General features: G+C 39.9%; 1 protein-coding gene across 1 annotated transcript in view; it reads left to right on the top strand.

Annotated features, from left to right (window-relative positions):
* Positions 1-23,863, top strand: part of Scin (scinderin) — a 69,368-nt gene that overhangs the window by 7,146 nt on the left and 38,359 nt on the right. Inside the window, exons 3-4 of the mRNA XM_034514652.2 lie at positions 2,089-2,250; positions 18,583-18,732. Of these exons, the coding sequence (XP_034370543.1) occupies positions 2,089-2,250; positions 18,583-18,732 (312 nt within the window). The remainder of the gene's footprint in view (positions 1-2,088; positions 2,251-18,582; positions 18,733-23,863) is intronic.

Raw genomic sequence — 23,863 nt, forward strand, 5'->3', positions numbered from 1 at the left:
TAAATAGGATTTCTGATAATATACTAATTTGCCCCTCTAAACGGCATATTTATGTCAGGCTTGGGGGTGCATACACATATTCCCAATATTTGGGAAGTTGAGGCAGCAGGATCATGGGTTCAAGGCCATAGTGTAAGCTATAGGGTCACACTCTATATCAAAGTTGAAAACAAAAACCAACCAACCAACAAACCAATTAACCAACCAACCAAACCCCAAAATAATGACCAAATGGTGTCAGCCTTATGTCTATTTTCATCTGATTATATCCTTGATTAAATATTTGCAATACCACGAGATCAGAGCAAAAGAACCATGAGGTTTCATCTATCTCTTGAAATCATTATTTCACACTAGGATGCAAACTTCAAACAAGAGACTGCTACCTCTCGTTTTATTGAATTCCCATAAGTGCTTCTGGTTTGTGTTAAAAGATCCTGAAGTTTCCTTCACATCAACGAAGCCAAGTTTGCAAAACTTTAAGCTTACATTGTTCAAAGCAAGAGAGGTAAAGTCACCTCGTTAGTAACCATTTCATCCACAGATGTCTGGCTTACCTCAGGGAAGTGAAGAAGCTTTTTAAAACCCTTGGTTTTCTGGAGTGTACAATGCAGTTTACACAATTTCCCCATACAGGTATTGCATGGGGATTAAGCATTACAATAAACAATAAAATTCTAATATACCACATACTCAGGGTGAACTCGTCTATTAACAGGACCTTGGATACAATGCAAAAGTGGACATAATAAAAAGTCACTTTGTAGTTGTTGGGTAATATCTTATAATAATCTTATAACTATCAACATTTATGCTGCCACAAATCAGCATTTTTCACAGAGGAGATGTTTGTAAATGCAGGTCCTATAGGTCATCAAGACCAGCTGACTCCCTCATCAGCAGCACAATGCTGGTGTGAATGACTGCAGGAACAACAGTTCCCTAGGACAAGCGGCTCCAGAGATAACTAGTCCCTGAAAATGGCCCAGATGACCATGTGATGCCCTTTCACCCACTTTTACTTTAAGTTTACAGATTATGCTAATCATGGCATACACCTGACCTCATTTAGTATAAACCTCCAGTTAGTGCATTTGCCATGGTTATTGCTCCGTTCAGATGATAAAGCAAGACTGAGTCTATGCAACTTTCGACTGGTCTCTAACAGAAGTGACTGTGTCTCACCCTGGGGGCAGAGCTGGTAATCACCACTCTCTGCTTCTCTTGGCATAAATAAGTGATTCATATGTCAGGACAAAGAAATGATGGAAGAGTACCTGGGAAACAGTTCATTTTGACAGAGTGTATCATTAACAAATCTGTCAAAATCATCTTATTGCTGATTATGAGAATGGATACAGTTCCTAACTCAATTAGGAAAAGAGAAAATGTACAACGTGCTTACAATACTACAAGAAGTAGGTGTTAGGCATAGTTCTGTCTTCAGAAGCTCTCACTCAGTGCTCTTTGTTTTGTTGTGCTTGGGGATGTAGAATAATGATTCTGTATAATGCTTAACTTAAGGTAAAAATACTTAATACTAAGCCCTGTTGGTTTTTTTTTTTTTGGGGGGGGTTGGTTTTTTGTTTTTGGTTTGGTTTGGTTTTGTACTCTTCATAGGAACAGCCCACTTTCCCCTCATTTCCATTTTCTGCTCTGTGATAGTGGGAAGGTTGGGGGTCCTCTTTTCTGTGAGTGACAATGGAGAGATTGGGTACCTGTTCTGAACTACTGTGGTTGACGTTCCTCACCTCCAAATTTTCCAGCCTCCTATTGCTTTGTTACCAACCATCTGCATGACATGAGTCATCTGGGAAACATATGGGCGATCAGTCAATATTGACTTTTCTTTTTATGCAGCAGTGACCTTGGGAAATAGTTTTAATTTTATATTAAATTTTTATGATGTGGAAAATAGAGTAACCAACTCAGCTGTTGACTTTACCAGTAACTCTCTTTCCTCAGTTCACTTTCCACCTGTGCTGAGGTGGTGTATTTATGCACTCTTGCCTTGCAGCTTGTGTCTTGTGTCTGGGTAGCAGACTCACCTCTCTCTGTTTTGTGTTGTGTTTTGCTCCCCATGGTCAGGCTGGAGGTGTGGCTTCTGGACTAAACCATGTCCTCACCAACGACCTGTCAGCGAAAAGACTTCTGCATGTGAAGGGTCGGAGAGTGGTCAGGGCCACGGAAGTTCCTCTCAGTTGGCAGAGCTTCAACAAGGGTGACTGCTTCATCATTGACCTTGGCACTGTAAGTTTTATGGGCTCATGGAGATCTGTGGAATTTGCTGCATCAAGTAAGATGTGCACACCACTTCCACACACTTGGCAGTTATTTAAATGACACATGAAAAGGGACTACTTCAAAGATTCTTTGTTCTTTGATAGGTTTGGAATAGAAGAATGATTTAGTTCTTCCTACCATAGAACAGAAATTGAACAATTTTCAGTCGATTTCCTCATGACTCTGGACAGAGTTTCCGCTGATTATTCTTGTCTTTGATTGTGTGTGAAAAAATGGGGCTTGTGGGCAGAGAAGTGAGTCTGTAGGTAACCAAAGGTTCTAGAATTTAAGCTGGGTATATAAGTCTAAAGAACTTGAAGAACTAAGAAGAAAATATTTTAATGCATAAGCATACATGTGTGTGTGTGTGTGCCCATGTGCATACATACCTTAATGCTGCATGTTTTTCAGTGATCTTAGGGTTATTAGATAAAAACCAGAAATACAAATATTATGTATCATCTTAATGGCATGTGACATATTGTATCTAATTTACATTTTCTCCCAAGAACTAGGCCCTTCAGATATCAGGCACATTTCTTAATTATTATCATTATGACAAAGAATTGTAAGGCCTATGGTAGAGCCTCATAGGTAGGGTTGATATTGTGTCTTCTAGACTTTCAAAGTCAAAGTAGAGGGCACTCCCTGCTATTGAAGACCCATGTGCCATGATTTTAAAAATATAGGCAAGATGGCTCCTCCTGATTCTGTTTTTCCTCCCTTCTTCCTCATGACCCTCACCCTTACCATGCGATTCACAGCCACGTTCCGACAGTTATTTCTTGCACAGAGTCCATAGCTTCACATAGCATGCAGTTTGAGTTGCCTAGACCCCATTCAGAGTGGCAGAGCCAATACATGGTGAAGCCAGATTTAGACTCCAGGTTGTGGATTCTCCTCTAAGCATTTTGTTTGGCCATTTTATCTGGGCAGTATTTTGAGATAAAGCATCAGACAGATGTCAAAAGGGTTTACTCTTCATGCACAGAGAAGGGAGCAGTAGGGTTCTGAACATGGAGCTAACATGGTTAGTTTCGTTCCTGAAATGTGTTAAGGTTATAGTTTAGAGAATGTCCTGGAAACATAAGTGCCATCAGTTTCTCTAAGTTAGGGTGCATCTATAGCTTCAATACAGCTAGCCTATATTTGATTGTTTTGGTTCATAGCAGCTAGGATGTACAACTGAGATTTGAACAATACCAGTGCTCAAAATACAGTGTGTGATCCTGCTCTGGACATCTGTCCAGGGGAATAGGCAGTCTCTTATTATGAGTCTCATGGTCAATTTCATGAGAAATCCCTTCCAACTCAAAACCCAATCCACTCTGCTAACCAGATTTAAGACCTGACCTCCACATCCAGGCACAAACCAGCTATTAGAGCACTCCATCATTATCCTAGACCAAAAATAAAAAAATACTTATTGGAAGTAAAAGCCCAGAGGCATCATTAAGCCACACAGTTCTAAAGATCAACTGCAATTGTCCCTTAAGTCCTGTGCACAATTAAGTGTTTGTCTCAGCTTTAATTTTAACCATAATTTCCTTTTTGGAAACATAACAAAATGAAGTATAATAAGATAGAGAACAAAACCCATCATGTCGAAGTTGGACAGGGCAAACCAACAGAAGGAAAAGATCCCAAGAGAACGCACAAGAATGGGACTCATTCAGGAGTCCCACTTAAAAAAATGCTAAACTGAAAGCTGTAATATATATGCAGGGGACCTGGTGCAGACCCGTGAAGTTTCTGTGAGTTTATATAAACATTGCTCAGTTGATTTGGAGGGCCTGTTCTCCTGGTAGCCTGCATCCCCACTGGCTCTTACACCCTGTTTGTACCCTCTTCTGAAGGGTTTCCTGAGATCTGAGGAGAAAAGTCATTTAGAGCTGGGTGTTCCAAGTTCTTTCTTTCTTTCTTTCTTTCTTTCTTTCTTTCTTTCTTTCTTTCTTTCTTTCTTTCTGTCTGTCTGTCTGTCTGTCTGTCTGTCTGTAATCATCTCCACTCGTCTCGCTATAGATCTCTGTATTTGTTCCCATTTGCTGCAGGAGGAAGTTTCTCTGATGACTGAAGAAGAGTACAACATAATATCATTAGGAGATGTTTTGTCACTACTTTTCCTTTTTAGCCAGTATTTGATCTTACCTTGGGTCTCTGGTCTATCTAGTCTCTGGTTCTTGGCCATCTAAGCAGGGGTAGGAGTGGTTTTTATCTTGTGGGGTGGGCCTTAAGTCAAATCAGATATTGGTTGGATGCTCTCACAAGCTTTGTGCCACCACTGCTCTAGTATATTTTGCAGGCAGGACAGCATCGTAGATCAAAGGGTTTGTGGCTGAGTCAGTGTTTACTTTCTTCTTTGGTAGCCTGCAGAGTACTTTCCTGTACTTAGACACTAGAACATAGGGGTGAAGGTTCTATGTAGGGACCATCTCAGCACATCCATGTCCCATGTTGTTTGGGAATTATCTTCAGCAGTGGGGCCCTGCTGTCAGTTTGTGGGTAGCAAGCCATTCTCTTGACAACAACTTGGGTTGTTTTGGGATTTTCATGGGACCCCTATGGCCAACAACTCAATTAGATGTAACCTAATCTTAGTACTGGCAGCTTCATTTGGTGACAAGAAGCTGGGACTCCATCTTCCTCATTATTTGGAGACTTCATTAGTATCAACTTCATGTATTTAAGGACGTTTTCACTGCATTAGGTTTTCATATCACCCTTCATATGCCCCTCAATTCTATCTATTTCTCCTTGCATTCCATCTCCATCTCCCATTCCCTCCCACCCAATTCTCCCATTCCTGCCCCCCATCCCAGTTCACCCATAAAATATCTGTTCTATTTCTCTCTCCTAGGATGATATATGTGTTTCCCCTAGTCCCTCCCTCTATTTCTAATTTCTCTGGGTCTATGGATTGCAGCTTGGTTATGATTTAATTAATGACTAATATCCATATAAGCAAATGCATACCATATTTATCTTTTTGGGGTCTGGGTTTTCTCACTCAGAATGATATTTTTTTTTCTAGTTCCATCCATTTTCCTGCAAATTTTATGATGGCACTTTTAAAAAACCAGCTGAGTAATAATCCATTGTGTAAATGTACCACATTGTATTTATCTGTTCTTCAATTGAGGGACACATAGGGTGTTTCTGGATATTTTGAATAGATCAGCAATGAACATGGTTGAGCAAATATCTTTGTTGTAGGATATCCTTTGGGTATATGCCCAAGAGTGGCATAGCTGGATCTTAAGGTAGCTTGATGCCCATTTTTCTAAGGAACTGGAACACTGATACCTATACTGGCTGTACAAGTTTGCCATCCCACCAGCAAAGGATTCTCCTTATTCCACATTCTTGCTAGCATAAGCTATCACTTATATTATTGATCTTAGACATCCTGACATATGTAAGTAGTTTTGTTTTGCATTTTTCTGATGACTCAGGATGCTGAAAATTTCTTTGTTTCTGTGCCATTTGAATTTCCTCTATTGGGAAGTCTTTGTTTAGATTTGTGCCTCATTTTCAAATTGGATTATTTAGTTTTTTGATATTTAGTTTCTTGAGTTCTTTATGTATTGTATATTAATTCTCTATCAGATGTAGATATTGGTAATTATATATTTTTCCATTCTGTAGGCTGTCGCTTTGTCTGGATGACAGTATCTTTGCTTTAATAAGCTTTTTAGTTTAATGAGTCTTATTTATTAATTATTGATTTTAGTGCCTATTCTAATAGTGTCTTGTTTAGAAAGTCTTCTCCTATACCAACGAGTTGAAGACTATTTCCCCACTTCCCGTCCATCAGATTCAATGTGTCTGGTTTTATGTTGGGGTTTTTGATCCACTTGGACTTGAGTTTTGTGCATGATGATAAGGATAGATTTATTTGCATTCTTCTACATGCAGACATTCATTTAGATCAGCATCATTTTTTGAAGATGCTTTATTTTTTCCAGTATGTATTTCTGGTTGCTTTGTTGAAAATCAGGCACCAATAGGTGTGTGGGTTTATGTGATATCTCTAGAAGTTCTTTTATTATTCAGGTTTGTTTTAACTATTCTGGTTTTTGTTGTTGTTGTTGGCAGTGGGTTATGTGTGTGTGTTTCCATATGAAGTTGAAAATTATCCTTTCAAAATGTGTAAAGAATTGTGTTGGAACTTTCATGGGGATTGCATTGAATCTATATATTGTGTTGAGTAGGATGGCCACACCTTTATTATCATCAAAAATGAAGAAATACTTATTGGGAGGAAAAGCCCAGAGGCATCATTAAGCCACGCAGTTCTAAAAATCACCTGCAATTGTCCCTCAAACCTGTGCAGTGTTGTTTTTAACTACACTTAGCTTTTAAACACACTTTAAAAAGCCCTTTATGAGTGTTTTGTATATGAAATTATGTCACTTTTAAAGACATAAAAGACTTCACTTCTATTTTTAGTTATGATGATCTCAAGTTCTTGTCTGTGAAGGTAGGAATTTGATTAGGGGATCTCTGGGGACCTTAAACAAGAGGCACCTTCCAGAGCCGTGATTCATCATGCTCACAAGTTTTTGCTTTCTGAGTTTGATGTATTATGCAATCGCACAAATGCCACAATCTATTTAATTATCACGAATAGCTTCCAATTCAGCTTTCTGACTATCTACTCTTTGATCTTGGGCAAAAGATTAACCCCTGGAACCTTGGTTTTCTCTTATTCCCACATCCTGACCTGGCTTCTGGTCCCCTCTCTAGCTTAGCTAACAGGGGTTCACTCCCACCTGACAGACTTAGAGCTGAGAAATAGCTGTCAACGTTTTAGTTCTCTGAAGGAAATGAAAGTCCTTGAAGGTGTGTGCACGTGACTTATGTTGCGTGATGATCTCAGAGGGGATCTGGGGCTTCTATCTCTCTATCACAATCTTGTCACTTGCCAAAGCTAACTTGTGTTGTGTGAGATAGCATGTGGCTGAATGGCTTGGAACAGCTCAGAATCAGCTGAGTTCAGAGCTGATAATGCAAATCTATCTGGCTGGGGTACTCCTGAAAGTTGTTTTTTAAAGAAATTATTATTTTATGGAACAAACATCAAGTTCTACAATGCGCTAGGTAGTTACATGAGGTAGACAAGTTGAGGTCCCGGTGACAGGTGTTTCTTCTCACAGGCAATGCCAGCCTTGGGTATATGACCCATAAAAACCTCAAAGGGTTAGGGTGTGCATAACTCAAAGATACATTTCTGTTTAGTAATAAATTATCTTTATTTTGAAGATACACTTTTGCTTTTAATTGTGTGTTTATATGTGCGTATGTGCACAGGTGTTAAGGAGATCAGAAGGTGTTGAGTCCCCTAGGACTATAGTTACAGTTGATTGTGGACCATCCAATGTGGGTGTTGGGAACTGACCTCTGTAAGAGAGGTCTACACTATTGACTGCTGAGCCATTTCTCCAACTCTCAAATTATCCTTATTTTATGTAGTTAATTATCTTCATAGAAGCTCAGGTTTTCCTGCTTCAGGGCCTCATAGATAGGGTGTGGAGGCAGTGTGCCTAGTTAACTTTCATAGCATGGACATTTCCTACCCTCTGAAGGAACACTTAGGCAGGAGTCCTCCAGACTTTAGCCTAAATGCTCAGAAGATCTGTGTCTGAGTTACTAACCTTTATCCCATTGACATTGCTAAATGTTTCTAATTGTGATAAGCTCTTGTGATTATCTTGATAACTTTATTGTAGGGCATGGTACAGTGAACCAAGAAGGAGACTGAACAACATTTTTCTGAAGCATATATTTCAATATATCATATGAATCTTTCAATGGTAGCTTTGAGCTAATTATTCAGACCAGTATCTGCATTAGAGGGCACAGACAAAGCTATCGAAGTTTAGGCTTGTTTTACTACCCATGTTTGACAAGCACAAGTTTAATGCCCAAAGCTGTCACTGAACCAAAGCCAGCTGGACAAAACTTAGCTTATGTGTGCAACCCAAGCCCCGTTTTTATAGTGTTTGAGAAGTGCAGCTTTTGTGATAAACCGAGTTAATAACATGAATTCTATATGCCTTAGAAACACTTGCTCTTCTATAACATCTTAGGCTGTGGGGACATTCCCTAGGCTTATAATGTGAACTGCTGAGCATGAGACACGACACTGAATAAGTTTAATAAGTTTATTAAATAAGTAATAAGTAATAAGTTTAGTCAGTTAGTATGAAACTAAAGAAAATTGTGAGTATTTTAGAGGATGGTTTATTATATTTGTATTATTGTGGTATGCCATCAGAAAATAAAGTGGGATGTGGCTGGATCTTCACCAGATCCAATACGTAAGAGGTAGAGGCAAGAGGGTCTGGGGTTCGGGGTCATCCTTAGTTACACAGTAAGTTCAAGGTTAGTCTGAGTTACAAGAGACCCTGTGTCAAAACAAAACACAGCAAAGCACCAGTAACTATGGAATGTGAACATGCTGTGAGGGGCTGCGTTCTCAAGGTTCGGGATATGAGGTTAACTTTCACAAATACCCCTGAGTCAGCCACCGGTGGAGAATGAAGCCTCACCGGAGGGGAATTCCTTGTACGGAGTTAATAACTTTGCCCTTCTGCTTGTTCTGGTTCCCTTTTAATTCACTGGATCAGCTACAGAGCTTTGCCCTACTCTGCTGACTGTGACCCTCCCCTCCCCCAGTGTCCAGTCACCTTGCTTTGAAAGAGCAGTCTCTACTTGGTACTCACCAGTCCCTGTGCAAAGTATCTGATTTGTAATCCCGTCATTTCTTGCAGACGACTTCTGTGGTATCATTGATGCTATATGGCCTCTGAACACCCACCATCACCTTGTCCCTTCATCTCTGGGCTGTAGTAGGCACTGTGCGTTTCTCTTGCCTCCAGCTCTACTTCTCGCTTGGCTTGCTCATCTTCCTTTCAGGATACCCTTTCTCATCTCTTGTTGCATGATCTGTGTGCCCACCTACCACTGAGCATTTTAAAAAGGGTCACCACTTTTAATTATTTTACTGTTATCACACATTCGCTTGGATGGCACTCACTCCCATGGTAATTTAACTGTCATCCACTGGCAATTCCCCATTTCATAGTCTAGCCCCGAGCTCCAGGTATATTCAACTTGCCTAGATATTTCAGTTTCAACTTATATGTATCATGAGACCTTTAAACTAGATAAGTTTAAACATATCTAAATAAATAAATCAATTAATTAAATAAGAATAGAAGGCCATCAACTTCACCCTCATTTCAATCCACTTCTCCTATTGTCCTTAACTTATGCTGGAGCCACTATGCATCTGGGCTGCCAAGCTCCAAAGCCAGAAGTCATGCTGATAACTTCACCCAGGGTGCCCCTTACAGCTGATCACTCTCCAGGTCTATTCTAGTACTGTCATCCTTATATCACCATTGCTACTGTGTGTGACACGTCCCCTCCAGATGTCTTCCAGAATGTTTCCAGATGGCCTAGAATATTTTCCTCTTCGGTGACACCTTTCTCCTGCCAACACCCACCAGCATCATGTTCACATTCCAGATGCCACCTTCTTCACAGGTTGCCTTTTCTGCTTCCCTGTCCCACCTGTGGTCTAAAGTCTCTGCTTATCCATCACTTGTCACCACACAGAACCTGCCTCTCAAGGCATTTCTCACAGTTTCTCTCCATTCACTCACTGGATTCACTGAATGGATTTGTTTCTAGCATAAAGCCCGGGAGTTATAGCCATTCGGCAGATTCCACTACAAATGTGGATCTATGCAGCAGAAGACGTGCAGGCTCAGGAGAGCTTGTGATCAGAGATTTTCATTTCCAACTACAACTCAGTCGGACTTCTCTTCTCATGGGAAGATCTAAAATCTAAATACACACACACACACACACACACACACTATTGTGGCCTGGGGACAAGGTTGGGCATGGAAGTACAAGTCTGACTGACCTTAACTTATATAGAAACCTCACTGTAGCAGTGTGGTTCTATTTACTGTTTTGTGTGCTCTCTCTCTCTCTCTCTCTCTCTCTCTCTCTCTCTCTCTCTCTCTGTCTGTCTTTCCATGTATGTATATATGTGTTTGTCTGTCTCTTTATTTTTCAGTCATGGGATATTTCTTAGTTTAGGCTATCCTGAAATTTATCTGTGTAGCTCAGTTTTGCTTCAAGTTCACAACTCTCCTACCTCAGCCTCCCAAGTGCTGGGGGGGGGGGGAGGTACCATGTGATTCTCTACTATGTTTTGAAAAAATAAAATCTTTGAGACCTGATCTTATTGTAGCTCACACTGGACTCAGACTCATGCAGCCAAGGTTGACCTTGACCTTCCGATCCTCTTGCCTTCACCTTCCAATACTGGGACTGTGGTTGGGTATCACTGTGCCCAGCTCTGTGCTTTGGCTTCTTTTCTTAAAACTTTTCTATGGAATATCCTTGGTCCCCTGATATCATGTTCTCATCTCAGTCATAAGACTTTCCCTGCCTCTTTCAGCTACTGCTTCACTCATCACAAGATTGCTGCTTAGTTTTTTCCATGCCACGATAGAGGACTGAGCCACTTTACCCACATTCCATCTGTGGTCTGATTGCCTGGACTGTATCCCACAGTCATTTCTGCTCTGGTAATCAGGCTCAAGGATGAATGGCTAAGTCAGTGATGAATTTAGTCGTCTTTATGTACCTTTAACAAAAGTACCTCAGAAAATTAACTTGAGGAGAGTAAAGGCCTGTTTTGGCTTGTGGTTTCAGTTCCTGGTTGCTCGATCCCATTGCTTTGGGTCCTCTAGGAGAGAGTATCACAGTGAGAATGTCCTGGGGAGGAATAACTTACCTCTTACATCTCAAAGGGTGGAAGAAGAGAGGGGCTGGAATCTCAATATCTGCTTTAAGGGCATGCTACTTTCTCACCTCTAGACTCCTAGGTAGGTCCCATCTCCTAAAGGCCCTGCTAATTCCCAATCACATCCTGGGCTGTGGTGCTTATCCAAATCATGCTGATGCCAAGTGCACTGAGGGCAAGTGTCCTGGGTCACTGCTTCCAGTTCTCTTACTTTCCTTATGCCACACCATATTCTCATTCTCTCTCTCTCTCTCTCTCTCTCTCTCTCTCTCTCTCTGTGTGTGTGTGTATGTGTGTGTGTGTGATATTATATTCTTGCCTAAGAACTAGGAATTGTGGTTCCTACCTAAGGGGAAGACCATGCTTCTTGGTATACAAACCATCTTTTTAACAATCATCCTTTCCTCTGAATAAGGACTCCTTCAGTCCAGGCTGTGGCTTGGTGGGAGAGTACTTGCCTCTTACACATAATGCCCTACATTCAACCTTTCTGTTGACAAAAAGGAGGTTTTTTTTTTTCCTGGCAAAATCACATGTTTTAAAAATTAAAACTGAGTTTTCAGAATTTTATCTTTGTTCTACATTTAAAGAAATCTTAGTTAAAAAAAATAGACAGGACAAACAAGTGTTCTTTGTTCTGAATAGATTTGTTCTTTCTTCATAGTAATGCATAAGACTTAGTTTCATAAGAGAAGAGCCTTGTGGTAAGAAGAAAAGATAAGAAGAAACATTAACTCAATCTAAATCCTTACACAATACCCTGCAGTAAAAGCAGGAACCAATGGCATTGCATATGTGGGTAGCGAGTGGTGGAAGGGTGAAGAGGAGGTAACTTTTGACCTCTAGCTATGAGGTACACAATGTGACAAGGTGGAGGGCAAGCATGATGGACAAAGAACAGTCTTACTAGAGCTGAGGAATGGGTAAGGGCCCTAAGAAGGACAACACTGATGATGTTAGAATTTCTAATTTAAATCTTACTTGTGCCTTTCTGTTGAAATATTTTGGAAATTTTTTTTTTAAATGCTGAGCTTAGCACTGGATTCCAAAGGATTTTGAATTTAAAGCTTGGGGTGACACTTCGGTGTAGATCATTTTTAAAGCTCCTTCTCTCTGGGTTGTTTATTCTAATGTATTGTGCATGTTGACAACTACTTCAGGATAGGAACTATCTAATTGTGTTGGACAGTTCAGGGTCCTAGGCACGAAGACTGTGCAAGTCATTTGAATAGCTGAGCCACCACTTATTTGGTTACTGGAAAAGGCTTTTGATACAGTGTGACTGTAAACTTTCTTTGATTTGCCAAGCACTTTGCTAGTACAGATAAAGACCATCTCGCCTGCTCTCTCTGATGTGGGAACAAGAAACCTCCTGATGCTGTTCACCTGGTGTCAGTGGGTGGCATCACCATCAGCAGACAAGCCAGAATTGTCCAAGTTCTTTCTCCTTTCTTTGAGCCTCTAAGTGTAGTGGTTCTCAACCTTCCCAATGCTGTGACCGTTTAATACAGTTCCTCATGTTGTGGTGACCCCCAACCATAAAATTATTCTTGTTGCTACTGCCTAACTGTAGTTTTGCTACTGTTATGAATTGTAATGTAAACATATCTGTTTGTCTACGGTCTTATGTGACCCCTGGGAAAGAATCCTCCAGCCCTCCCCCACAGGGGGACCCATAGTTTGAGAAGCACTGCTGTTGGGTACTACCCAGTGTCACTGTCCATAAGTCCTGCAGGTTTAATCCTTCTAAATATCCTCAATTCTCCTCCGTTCCTGCTGCTCTGCCCAGATTAAGATGTAGTTGCTTCTGGTCATCAAGTGTTCAGTAGTCTAGCATGTCAGTTACTCTTCTTCTATCCTTCGTTTAAAGAAATGCGGGCTACTGAGAGGGGACAGCCTTTAAAGGCATGTGCTGCTGAGCCTGGCAACCAGAGTCTGATGTGATGTAGTTCTGCCAATTTTGCTGTGTCGTGAGTCAACATGACGTGAACTGCTTTGTGCCCCTTTCAATTAACTTCCAAAGGCATCATTGAGCACTGGTTTATTTTTGCTTCTATTTCCTGTCCACAAGGGATGTATGCCTGCTCTTTGATGTCTTATGTATTAACTTTGACCACGTAGTTGAAACTACTGCGTGTGTAGATAAGTAATAGGTATCCCCTCCTCAAACATACCTGTTTCTAAAATTGTCATTTGCTTGCTTCTATTTCTGGTTACTTTGGGATCAGACTAATTGCTAATAGCAGGCTGTCTTACTGTCCTTATTTCTTCCTTTCCCAGTTATGTAGGAGTAGTTCTGTTTTCCTTTAACAGCTTGGATGGTAAATGTTTGTGAACGTCTACTGAAGGGTATGTCTCAGTTAGGGTTTTTATGTCTGTGAAGAGACACCATGACCACAGTGACTCTTAGGAAGGAAAACATTTAATTGGGTCTGGCTTACAGTTCAGAGGTTTAGTCAGTTATCAACATAGCAACAGGCATCACACAAGGCAGACATGGTGCTGGAGAAGTAGCTGAGAGTTCTATATCTAGATCAGCAGGCAGCAGGAAGAGACTGAGTCACAATGGCGTGGCTTGAACTTCTGAGACCATAAGGCCCTCCCCCAGAGGCACACTTCATCTAATAAGGCCACATTTACTCCAACAAGGCCACACCTCCTAATAATGCCACTCCCTAAAGGGCTTATGAGGGCTGTTTTCTTTCAAACTACCACAGAATGCATGGGCAAAATGTATATCAACAGCCCAACAGCCAAAGAGTTAAGCAAACTTCATTCCAAACTGTGTGGATGTGTCCAGATTTACAGAGGTTTTTTGTTGTTGTTTTGTTTTTTTTAAAATATTCTGTGCCCAAAGAAATACCACATCTAGTATTTGCTAAATAGCTAGGTAAATCTGCTAAATAGTTAAGTAGCTTAGAAGGTAAAACAGTTGCCTCTGAAACCATGTTTATTTTGTAATTTTCAGTGCCTCATACACTCAGACTGATGGGAGGTTTTTTTTTTTTTTTTTTTTTTTTTCAGTTAAATTCTATGGTAGAATTATAAACAAAGTAACCTAGATTATAACAGAACTTTTTCTATAATGATACATATTAAACTATCATGTCAATCCAGACTTCTCTTGTTTTTTTATTTTTTTTATTTTTTATTTTTATAGTTCTACACAAAATTGCTTTTTAAAGCAAATCTAGAAAACAAACCAAGTTGAGTTGTAGGAGAGTTTATTGAAGCAGGGTGCCAACCGAATACAAAGTGTCCTTGTGTGGAAAGGCTAAGCAGTCTTACCTTCTACCTCTGAATAAAATGAGTGTTGGGCAGTGTAGTCTATTAATAGCAACATCTACACTGTTTCCACAGAGCAGAACTCTGTTAAAATGAAAACACCCTAGACACAGCATCATGTAGTGAAGTATAAGCTGTGTAAATGGAAGGGATTGCTACAATTCTGTTTATACAACTGAAGCAAGCTTTTACACATTACTGCCAGAAGTCAGTCAGCTATTTGCATATCAAATTAATTAGATTAAACAGGCTGAACTTTAATTTAGGTGACTCTTCAAACTATTCTGACTTTCGACTTCTTACCATTGAAAACCAAATGTAGTAAGAAAATACATTACTTGTCTATAACTAACATATGATGAAAAGAAAAACGCTACTTAATAAAATTAATTTGATATGCAGTATAAACATAAGTTAGATGATTATATAACCTGAGAAAAATCTGTTATCAAAGTTACTAATTAATCTCAGGAAACTAGAGAGTTAATTGTGATCCACTTTCACTATTAACTGTAATATAAAGTATCAACACTTAAGTTTACTTTCTTGCATCTACTGTGAAAGGAATTATTTGCAGACTGTCGTCAACTGGGGTAGGGAAAGGACTCTGAGCTAAGACCCTGGGCTGCGCTTGCCAGAATAGTGAACTGTGCTCCATGTATGTATCAAATGCCCAAGGTAACTGGCAGTGATTTTGATGCTAGTGAGTGCTGGAATCTCCCAGAGAACTTTCAATATGCAGTTTCTCAGAAACTCTCTCTGGGTAGGGCTCTCTGTGAAGGCAGTTTTGCAGCAGGCCAAATAATTAAACGTGCTTCTAACATCAGGAATGTCTGTGCTTTTGCACTTCAGAATGGGTTGAACATGAAGTGCGATAGCAACAGAAACTTCTGTCTCTGTATCTATCTCTGTATGTTTTAAAAAATGCCCTTTCTCCTTTGTTGATCTTAAGTCTCAGTGACTGATAGTCATTGGAAACCATGTGTTTTCATGCATTGTAATTGCTGACCTTGATGTGGAATTCAAGTCGTTCTGCACGTATGCCTCGAATTCCAATGTGCATGTTCAGAAATGGGGCTAGAAAGGAAATAGTAGGAATATAGTCTGTTATAAACAGGAAAGAGATGTGTATTGTTGATCCCGAGGGATGAAATCATATCACAGAATGAAATGGACAAGACAGTTCTTAGTTTTTTTTTTTTTTTTTTTTTTTTTTTTTTTTTTTTACCAAGGTTTGAGCTACTAATAGACATGCTTTGTTTTTAAAGAGGACTGTGGGTTAAGGTGGAAACATGAAAAAGAGGAGGATTTGAAGGACAGTTGCAAGCCCGTGTTGTTCAAAGCTGTGCCCAGTACCCCCAAGAAAGCTTGTCCCATTTTTGTGCAGTGCCTTTGAGTGACAAAATGACTCTGGAATGAAGATATCTTACAGTGTGAGTGTGCCTTCATTTTGATTTTAATACACAACATATTAGATATTATATGATTGAATACATTCAAAACCTGCAAACACACTGTCATACTGAGGAGTGACTGTCCCGGCCCCCTTCAGTCACACTTTTCCTCCCTCACATTTAGCTGCCATGGTACCTAGTCTCCACAGTTCACCAGGTGAGACTCACAGAAGCTAACAGACCATGTTAGCGCAGGTGTCTCTCTGCATAGAATCCCCTAGTGGGTTTGTCATATTTAATTCCCTTTCTCCAGAATTGCCCTCACACAGAGCTCTACATAAATGAGTGAGACAGTGGTGAATTTCCCCCTAGTTAGTCACACCTCCATACTTAAAGCTACGCCTCCTTAAATGCCTTTCTTTGTAGCCAACACATATTTTTGGCTCTACTTAACTGTGTTGTCCTGTGGCTTTGCTTTATTCTTCATAGTTTACTTGAATGGTTTCCACACCATATTAGAATATATACTTTCGTTTTCAACTCTGAGCATCCTATATGCTGGTTGCATAGCAATCCCTTTATTGGTGTTCTTTCTTTCCTATTATAGCCCATGTTCTAACCTTTCTGTAGTACAGAACCATGGGACATCCTGATAGTAGGAGCATGCTTAACGATTTGGTCTGCTGCTAGACTACCCACGCAGGAAGTTCCTGTAGGTTTCTACCACACAGATAGTGTGTGACAATTCGGATCCCTGTGCTAGGCTGGGTGCCTGGGAAACAAGTAACTTCTTTCATTTGTTAAACCACATTCTTTTTGAAAACATCTCTTCTTCTTAGACAGCATGGGCTTACAGGAGGATTTAGAGGGAGGAAAGGCAAGGAGAAATACTTTTCAAATGTCTTTATTTTATGGTTGCAGCCGTATATATTATGATTGCTGTTACCAAAGTTCAATCTGTAATATTTCAACCCAAATGACACATAATATAATCTCTGTGTTATTACAGATGACTTTTCCTTGTTCTCTGTTAAGAGTAATTTTAGTAGTCTAGCACCCATTTCTTTGTATGCATCTTAATTTAAACAGCTTTTCTTATTATTGAATATTTAATAGCTTTGTCATGCCTCACTAAGATCACACACTAATTACAATTCTTGTGGACATAGGTTTTTCTTCTTTTTGTGAACAATTGTTAAAACGAATCACTACTTAATGAAAGGTCATTAACTCCTTTGATGGTCCTGACAAAAATTGTTGAGTGATTTTAGATATCTTAGTTTCTTAGATTTAGTTATTCAATAATACATATATATATATATAAATGTGCATATAAGACATATATATATTAAGGTTCAATTTTTATGCATATTTTTGACTCTATTTAACTGTGTTGCTCTATAAAAAATTGTATTGGCTAATTTAAAAAACAAGAAAATGAATAAATTATTTTATGAGAATGTTATATCAAATTTATAATCATCAAAATTTAATACTTTAACAGATTTTGACACACTTCTGAAATAAGGTACTCATAAGTCTTTTTTTTTTTTTTGGTTTTTCGAGACAGGGTTTCTCTGTGTAGTCCTGGCTGTCCTGGAACTCACTCTGTAGACCAGGCTGGCCTCGAACTCAGAAATCCGCCTGCCTCTGCCTCCCAAGTGCTGGAATTAAAGGCGTGTGCTACCACCGCCCAGCTGGTACTCATAAGTCTTACTCTAAGTAATCTATGTAAATTTACTTGTATGAACTATAGTTAATAGATATACACATAGTGATGATATATATTTTTTCATTTAAATGCTTTTTTATGCTATCAAATCAATAAGATGCAGATAAGTATATAAAAATTTACATACCTTAATAGTAGCTGATTCTAATTTTCTTTTTAACAGATATAATCTTTACGTTTATTCTTTGAGAGTTCTATACATAACCCAAGGCACTTTGATCATTCTCATTGTCTTCCCTCAACTCCTCCTGGACTATTCCCACGGTTCCCTCCCAACTTCATGTTTTTTTTTCTTTCTTTCTTTTTTTTTTTTTTTATAATTCACTGAATCTAATTAGTGCTTCCCTTATACACATGGGTGTGGGGCCATCCACTGGGAACACCCCTAAAGAAAACTGATCTTTTCTCCTCACCGATACCAACTCTCAGGGATTCCTCAGCTTGGTGTGGGGCTGTACACCCGTCCCAAGTCCATGCTGGAGTATTGACTGTTTATCCTGTGCAGACCTTATGTCAATAGCCTGAGCTGTTGTGAATTTATGAGTTTAGGAGTCCCACATGTCCAGCAGACATACCCCAGCTTTCCCTGACCTCTGGCTCTCAAGATCTTTGCACCCTCTTCTTCCTCCATGTCTTCTGAGCTGTGGCAAATGGTGCGTGATATTGGTATTTGATTCACAGTTGAGCATTCTGAAGACACTTATTTTTTGTACTTTGAGTTTCTACTAACTACCATCTTTTATTTTATTATATATTTACTATTATTATTAAGCCTCTGTATCCTTTTTTTTTTTTTTTTTTTTTTTTTTTTCGAGACAGGGTTTCTCGGTGTAGTCCTGGCTGTCCTGGAACTCACTCTGTAGACCAGGCTGGCCTTGAACTCAGAAATCCGCCTGCCTCTGCCTCCCAAGTGCTGGGATTAAAGGCGTGCGCTACCACTGCCCAGCTAAGCCTCTGTATCTTTATGAAACTATCTTTATTAATCACCACAAGGTTCATACTGAGGCAGGAAGTCTTCTGTGTATATTTCAGGTCAAATGATCTGCCTTGTTTTTTTTTAGATAATTTACCAGTGGTGCGGTTCCTCATGCAACAAATACGAGCGTCTGAAAGCAAGCCAGGTGGCCACTGGCATCCGGGACAATGAGAGGAAGGGAAGAGCTCAGCTCATTGTGGTGGAAGAAGGAAGTGAACCATCAGAGCTCCTGGAGGTATTGTCATTCGTCTGTTGAAAAGTCTGAGCAAATGTGTGTTTGTGTGTATGAGAGAAAGAGGCACTAACACACACATATACACACAAAAAGAGAGAGAGAGAGAGAGAGACAGAGACAGAGAGAGACAGAGAGGGGCTAGGGGAAGGAGGTGGGATCAAACATATTATCAAATGGGCAGCTTGGGCTATAATTAGTTTTTTAAAAGCACTAATGTTATACAAGTAATGGCGCCGTGGGAATTCAGTCATGCCTCCTTTCTCTCAAGATCTGTTGATCGTACTTATCTTTCTTTTCCTTTTTTTCAATATTGGTGCCTTGATAGGCAAGTAAGTCATCTACCACTGAGCAGCTCATGCCACATATTTTGAGGTATATAGTAGTTTAATTCTTTAGATTTAATTCCTTTTTTATTGTACTGATTTTCTTTAACATACAATGTTACAACTACTTCATTACAGAATGAAAAGTCCAGGGCTGGACAAATAGCTCACCAGTTAGGAGCACTGGCTGCTCGCTTTTTTAGGGGATTCAGGTTCGATTCCTAACACACGTGGTTGGGAGTGGAAGTTCACAACCATTGCAACTCTACTTCCAGTGGATCCAATGGGCTCTTGTAGCCTCTGCAGGCCAGGCCCGAATGTGGTACACAGATATATAGGCGGCCAAATACTGACACACACGAAAAATAATACAATTTTAAACCCCCCCTTTTGTTTTTGTTATTATTTGTGTGTGGGAACACAGGAGGACAACTTTATTGTCTTCAGACACACCAGAAGAGGGCGTTAGCTCCCATTACAGATGGTTGTGAGCCACCATATGTGGTTGCTAGAAATTGAACTCAGGACCTCTGGAAGAACAATCAGGGCTCTCAACCACTGAGCCATCTCTCTAGTCCCCAAAAATAAGTTTTAAAAAAGATGGAAACTCTTGTACCAAAGTGTTAAATATCTCAGCTTTTTAAATATATTTTAACCAAGCTAAGAATCTTATCTTATAAATAGGATATTTATGATTTTACTGTAGTTTTTAAGTGAACATGGGAGTTAAATATCCATAGCTCTGTAGAACTAACCCTTTATGTGCTGACTAGTTTTTATGTCAAAATAACCCAAGTGAGAATCATTTGGGAAAAAGGAACCTGAGCTGAGAAAATGCTCCCAACAGTGTAGCCTACAGGCAAGTCTGTGATGCATATATCCTTAACTGATGTAGGTGGACCCATCCCACAGGGCGTGGTGCCACACCTGGGTAGCTGGTCCGGGATGAGATAAAAAAGCAGTCACAGTGGCATGGCCTGCATGCTCACACTTGGGGTCCTTGCTTATTGTGTTTCTTTCAAAAAACCGAAGGAGAAAATTTGAACTTCCAATACATTGTGTTATATTGTTAAAATATGAAAATGCTAATGGAAGGCAAATAAAACCTAAAAATACAAATTGAACTTTGAATTCCAAGAAGTATAGAAGAGTTCTAATTCCCAAGACACTGTCTGCTTCTCAGAGACTTCTTGTCTGGGTTTTTTAATTTCTAAAAATATGTGCACTGTGTCTCTACTCAGTATGGCTAGTATCTGTGCTGCATCCTCCCTCATAGCTCAAAGGGCACGGTGGACTGAAGTGAACCTTCAGTGAGGGCCTTCCTGAAGTAGAAGGAAGCAGACAGTGAGCTTTCTGTCATGGCTGCTTTGCAACCCAGTTGCAGCAGGGCTCATTTGATGGACTGACTATGAACTAGTTTAATTCCTAGAATGTTTAGAGTTGGTAACTGTGACAATCGAATCCAAGACCTCAACTTGGTTGGAAAAATTACAACTTTATTTTCATGCTCTTGTGAACGTGGCATTTCCTCGAATTGTGAATGCAGCAAACCAGGGCAGTGTGACTGTTCCTGTGACTATTCAGACCACAATTCAGTTATTGTGGATAACCTCAAAATAGCAGTTAGATTCATCACAACTTGGTGGCTATTTTTGATATCTACCATCCAGTAATGTTTAATGAGCTGGTGGAGAAAATGATGTTTTTGTTTTGTTTTGAGACAGGGTCTCTCTACCTAGCCCTGGATGCCATGGTACTCACTATGTAGACCAGGCTAGCCTCTAACTCACAGAGATCATTTTGGGAGTTAAGGGTGTGCTCCACTACACTTGGGAGAAGCTCATATATTAACTGGCTTCTTAAAAATATATTTATAACCTGGGAATAGAACAGTAAATAGAATCTCTGCTCTTGGGAGATGAAGGGAAGAGATCAAGAATTCAAGGGTGTTCTTGGCCATGCAGCAAGTTCAAGTCCATTCTGGGCTACATGAGACCCTGTCTCAAAACAAAACAAAACAACCAGCAGGTAGATGATAGATTGTTGATAGTTGTATTCCAGTATAATTGTATTTTTATTGTAATTTCTTGTATTTTATTTTATGCACTAAAATCATTTTTTTTTTGGAGGGAACCAAAGTTTTCTCTAACATACACCTCAGGAACGGTCCATAGTTTGTACCCCAGTCTCCTTGTGTAAGACAATGAAATGCCATTTCTTCTTCTGAGACTCTAATGCAGTGTTGATCTTGTTAGAGGGGGCTGAAACATCTAAACATCTGTCAAAATACCCTTTACGTTTCACCCTCATTCGTGTGTTCGGAGGATATTTTAAGTTACTTAACTCTGGAAACTAAATATCTACATGAAAAAGCTAGTAAAGCCTCAAAATCAAGGCTTTCCCACGGAATGATCCAGTGTCCGTGACTGTCTGTGACTATGTATTTAATGTGCAGGGCTCGGGCATGTGTGGGACACGGCCATAGCACCTGGGTTATTTGTCTGTTGATCCATTATTTTACACAATTTAAATAGGTCTTATCTCAGACTAAAGCACTTTGTAAAGCAAAATTACAGAGCAGGCAGGACATGGTAAAGACACAAGACTGTCTGGGGACACAGGGTGTGTGGTTGCTCTATTCTCTGCTGTGTTCATATGCTTAACCGTGAGAGCGATCCTATGTGAGGAAACCACTAAAAGTCAAGCCACTCACATTTTGCTTTGTGCTCACCCCCCGCCCCCCAGTATTTGTCATGAAAGGCTGCACATAAATTATATAAAGGTTCTTCCTGGTCTTTCTTCTTTTCATATTTTAAATAACCACTGAACATGAAGGGAAATTAAATACCTCACTAGCTCCAAGGCCTCAAAGCTTATACCTTGTCTGTATTTTTCTTCAAACATTAGGCAGGAAGCTGAAAGACGTCCCAAGGAGAAAGATAATTTCTCTATCTGATTATAAACTTTTTTTTTAAGGCAGCATCTGGTAGCATGAGAGACTAAAGGTGGGGAAAGTTGTTATTTAAAAATTGGAAAGATTCTTTTTAAATATAATGTAATGAACTTGACTATAGAATCATTATAAATGCTCGTGGCAAATACTAGCTGTAAAAACAAATAGTTCAGGAGATGCAGGTAGCTGCTGAGGGACTGAGCTGTCTCCTGTCATATATATATATATATATAACTGGAAGGCTCTTTGCAAAGTTATATGTTCAAACATTGTTTTGGATTTTCTATAGAGAAAAAATTGGAAGAAAATCACAATGTGTCTCATGGTGTTTATTGAACATTCAGCTTTTGTCTTAGTTATTGCTATGACAAGATATCATGATCAAGACAAATTATAAAAGGAAGTATTTAGTTCAGGGCCTGCTTACAGTTTCAGAGGGTCAGGCCATGATCGTCATAGTGGGAAGCATGGTGGCAGGCAGGCAGTTAGACATGGTACTAGGGAAGTAGCAGGGAGATTACATCTGATCCTAGGAGGAGCCTAGGCCTGGCTTGGACTTTTGAAACCTCAAAGCCTACCCCCAGTGACACACCTCCTTCAACAAGGCCACACCTCCTAATCTTTCCTATACACTCCACCCACTTGGACCTAAACCTTCAAATATATGAGCCTATGGGGGCCATTCTCATTCAAACCACCAAAGGGTTGATCCCAATAAAGATTGAAGCCTCAGCTTATTTTACTGTCTAGCAGAGGAGCTAAGCACTAGGAAAGGGAAGAGTGAAGGTGGGTGCTAAGGAGCACATACTTCCCAGAGCAGGGTGTAATGTCTGTTGGAAGTCTTATGGATTTCATATATCAGACTCTATGATACTCACGAGTAGGTTAACCCCTAAAGCCTCTCCAAGTCAATGAATTGGGGTGCTATTGTTTTTATTAGCCACAAATAATGCTAATAAAATAGCTTATCCAGTCTCCTTGTAAGCTGATTGGGTATTTAATATGTACAGATCTGGAAATCTGGTAAGTAAAGATGGGAGGTGCATAGTTTAGACGGTTTTAAAATGAACTTTCCCAACTTTCCATCTAGGCAAAGAGCAAAAGTGTTAGTAGTATTTGTGCAAAGTATACGGTCAGATTAAATGTGTATTCTATGCATGCCACTTCGTGTTCCGTGAGGTCAGGCATTGCTGTCATATGTGAGTGCCTCTCGCAGCTTTAATGCATCACTGATTAATGCTGTAATCGTATGAAGCACATATACCACAGACCGAGTCTATTTTCTCTTCTCCAAAGCTTGAGATGACAGTGTTGGCAAATATATGAACAAAGCCCTATTCTTGATCGAGACACATTGTAAGCTCAACTACATTTATATGGGAGTGACTGGCATTTTGATGAGAACAGCTCACATATTTGGCTAACCTTTGTTTTGGTAGATGGTTATAGAAAGTAACAGATAATCATAGTGACTGAACCAGCAATCCACATTGCCAGCAGACAACATGTGTCCCAGATGAGGTCCTGACTGCTGGCATATAAGCAGCTGCTGTCTGAAGCTGTCTGTTCCTTTGATAACCAGGCGTAGCTCCCCTTCTGTAAAAATTTCCTTCCTAGGTCAGATGAGCTTCCTATATATTGTTCAGCAGCCATAAAAGCCTGATCCACCTCTCCCTGTAAGCTACAGCACTGCTGCCCACTGGCCTTGGCCAATTGGCCTGGCTATTGTGCTAGTATTGCTCGCTCTGTCAAGATCTACCAGCACACTGTCTGTCACTCTGACTTTATCTGAATGCTAGAACCCCATGGAACTGCACAGCTCTGGAGCTTCAGTTCGTTTTTTTCAGTCATCTAG

The sequence above is a fragment of the Arvicanthis niloticus genome, chromosome 11, assembly GCF_011762505.2.
Source record: "Arvicanthis niloticus isolate mArvNil1 chromosome 11, mArvNil1.pat.X, whole genome shotgun sequence".
NCBI lineage: Eukaryota > Metazoa > Chordata > Mammalia > Rodentia > Muridae > Arvicanthis > Arvicanthis niloticus.